This window comes from Dama dama, chromosome 24 (assembly GCF_033118175.1).
Source record: "Dama dama isolate Ldn47 chromosome 24, ASM3311817v1, whole genome shotgun sequence".
Lineage (NCBI taxonomy): Eukaryota > Metazoa > Chordata > Mammalia > Artiodactyla > Cervidae > Dama > Dama dama.
The window spans coordinates 1,807,959-1,811,370 of record NC_083704.1 but is presented as its reverse complement, the minus strand read 5'-3'; the positions used below and the strand labels follow the sequence as shown (position 1 = coordinate 1,811,370).

The 3,412-nt window shown below is 46.9% G+C and overlaps 1 protein-coding gene across 1 annotated transcript; it reads right to left on the bottom strand.

Moving 5' to 3' along the window:
* Positions 1-569: 569 nt before the first annotated feature.
* On the bottom strand, positions 570-2,176 carry LOC133045517 (F-box/WD repeat-containing protein 2-like). The gene has a single exon (XM_061127610.1). The coding sequence runs from the start codon at positions 2,017-2,019 to the stop codon at positions 655-657; it is 1,365 nt and encodes a 454-aa protein (XP_060983593.1). The 5' UTR covers positions 2,020-2,176; the 3' UTR covers positions 570-654.
* Positions 2,177-3,412: the final 1,236 nt, after the last annotated feature.

Here is a 3,412-nt window from a genome sequence, read left to right as displayed (position 1 = left end):
GTGCATCTCAGACACGGCCGACCTTGGCTCTGACAAGAATGAGGGCTTAAAACGTGTCACAAACCATCAATCTATAGAACTGGATTTGCACTGAAGACACATTTTCTTTAGAACTGGTATTTGGTGGAGAGCATGAATGTCACAGAACTTGGTGGTCTTTATAACACGGGTCGTTATAAAAGCTAAGCCCCATGTGAGAAAAGTTGCTGTAACAACATCATAGCACCTTTGCTTCAATTTCAAAAGAGAAAAAGGCAATGGTAAAAAGCTTTAATAATAGACTGTGTTTTTATAGGCAACCAATTAGCAGATTAATGAGCCATTTAAATTTCTTTACTTAAAACCAATATTCAAGAAAGATGAACCCCAGATGCAGCCTCTCACACGGACCCACATAACTAAGGACAAATAAATGATGAACCCCAGACGAAGCCTCTCACACTGACCACAAACTAGGAACACATGAAGCCAACGGTGCGCCCCGTCAGCGTGCTGCGGTGTGTGTCCACAAGACGAGCCCCCCGCCCCGAGCCCCGGCCCCGGCAAACAGATAGTGATTGTGCACTGCGCGATGATGCCGTGAGGTGAGAACTTTGGTTCATGCAGGTGGCTGCCAGGGGCCGTGCGCCAGGGCCGCAGCCCCGGCGCCCCACGTCAGCCGTGCTGCTTCCACAGCACCAGGTGGATGCTGTGGTCGGGCATGCTGGTGGCGAAGACCAGGCCCGTGTCGTTGTGCCCGTCCAGTCCGTTCAGCCAGGACGCTTCACCCGCCAGGAAGCTGGAGCCCCTCTTGGACTTCCTATACTCGGGGAGAGGCCAGCGGCTAATCAGGCTCTCTGTCCGCAAGTCCAGGATATACAGGTAGCGGTTGTCAAACAGCAGGGCAAAGATGTCTCCAAAGCCAAGCAAGGCCAGGTTTGCTATCTCCGGAGTCTTGATGACCCTGAGAATATCATAACTGGCGAAGTCCCACTGGTAGAGGCCCAGTGCCGAACTACAGACAATGTATTTGCCATCAAAATGAAGTCTTGGCTGCAGGCAGATACTTCTATCCTCAGAGACAGACAACGTCTTTAAGCACTTACAGTTAATTTCTCTCCCAATTGGCCAAATCTTGATCTCATATTTGTCTGCACTTAAGAGGATGTAGTCTCCAGGGCTGTGCAAGAGAGACTTGACTTTGCACTTCTGCAAGACCACCTTGGTGACCCATTCTGTGTGCCCGGTGAGAGTGTTCAGGCATGTCCCAGCAGATAAAGCCCATACTTTCACGGTGAAGTCTGCAGAGCCACTCACCAAGACGTCCAGTTCGTCGTTGTAGTCAACACTAAACACCGCCCCCGTGTGCCCCCGGAAGTGCTGGGTCCTGGCTCCGGAGCTCCATTCCCAGCAGGCCACGGTGTTGTCAAAGGAGCCTGTCACAAGCTTCTGCTCATCAAACTTCACCGCAGCACAAGTGTGCGTCTGGATGCCATAAACACACTGCCCTGTGCTCACATCCCACAGTTTTGCAGACAAGTCATCTGACCCTGTACACAGAAGTCCATCTTTGTAGTAAAGTGCATACACTCTGGCACTGTGTCCAATTAAAGATGAGGTCTCAAAGGCTTCATGGTCCTCCAGTTGCTTCATTCTCAAAATAGCCTTCAAATAAACCTTCTTCCAGTGCAAAGCGTCCTGAACAGAATCATCTATCTGCCAGCCCAAATTTTTACAGGCGGTCTGCCACACCTCTGTACAGGCACTTATCACCTTATTCCACTGTTTAGAGACGAGGCAGCACGTGAGTAAAGTCTGAGGGTCGAGCCATTTTAACAAATAAAAACTGAGCTCCAGGGGAAGGAGTGTGAGGAAGTCCCGCTTGAGCAGAGTCTCCAGGTTATTGGAGAGGTGTCTGAGCTGGACTGCCCCACTCAGACTAATCAGGTGATCCAGAGTTTCATTTTTCTGCAAGTCCGTCAGAGAAAGAAATGTAACAGAAATGTTATCAAGCCATGTCTCAAAGTCCTTTCTCTCCATAAGGTTATGGAAAAATTTACCTGAGCGAGCGCCCCAGGGCCCGGGACCTCGCGCCGGGCTCACACCAACTAGGCGCGCTCGGGCCGCCAGAGCCTCCCAGCGGCCAGGTCCGCTCCGCAGCCATGGCGCCTGGACCGGCGGCCGCCGCTCTGGGTCCGCAGCCTCTCAGGGGAGCGGCTTCCGGTGCTCTGAAGCTGTTCATATTTTTCACACCTTTTGAAGCTCTTCATATTTTTCACACGTTTTCAGGCTCTTCATGTTTTTGAACACCGCTTCATGCTCCTCCTGTTTTTCAGACCGTTTCTAGCTCCTCATGTATTTCACACCTTTTGAAGCTCTTCATATTTTTCACACGTTTTCAGGCTCTTCATGTTTTTCAACTCCACTTCATGCTCCTCCTATTTATCCGACCGATTCATGCTCCTCAAATTTTTGACACGTTTTGAAGCTCTTCATATTTTTCACAACTTTTCAGGCTCTTCATGTATTTCAACACCGTTTCATGCTCCTCCTATTTTCAGACCGTATCATGCTCCTCATGTATTTTACACCTTTTGAAGCTCTTCATATTTTTCACACCTTTTCAGGCTCTTCATGATTTTGACCACCGATTCATGCTCCTTCTATTTTTCAACCCATTTCATGCTACTCATATTTTTGACACCTTTTGAAGCTCTTCATATTTTTCACACCTTTTCAGGCTCTTCATGTTTTAGAACACCGCTTCATGCTCCTCCTATTTTTCAGACCGTTTCATGCTCCTCTTATTTTTCACACATTTTGAAGCTCTTCATATTTTTCACACGTTTTCAGGCTCTTCATGTTTTTGAACACCGCTTCATGCTCCTCCTATTTTTCAGACCGTTTCTAGCTCCTCATGTATTTCACACCTTTTGAAGCTCTTCATATTTTTCACACCTTTTGAAGCTCCTCATATTTTTCACACATTTTCAGGCTCTTCATGATTTTCAGCACCGCTTCTTGATCCTCCTATTTTTCAGACCGTTTCATTCTCATCTCATTTTTGACGCCTTTTGAAGCTCTTCATATTTTTTACACCTTTGAAGCTCTTCATATTTTTCACACCTTTTCAGTCTCTGCATGTGTTTGAACACCGCTTCATGCCCCTCCTATTTTTCAGACCGTTTCATTCTCATCTCATTTTTGACGCCTTTTGAAGCTCTTCATATTTTTTACACCTTTGAAGCTCTTCATATTTTTCACACCTTTTGAAGCTCCTCATATTTTGCACACCTTTTCAGGCTCTTAATGTTTTTCACAACGACTTCATGCTCCTCCAACTTTTCAGACCGTTCCATGCTCCTCATATTTTTGACACCTTTTGAAGTTCTTCATATTTTTCACACCTTTTCAGGCTCTTCATGTTTTTCAA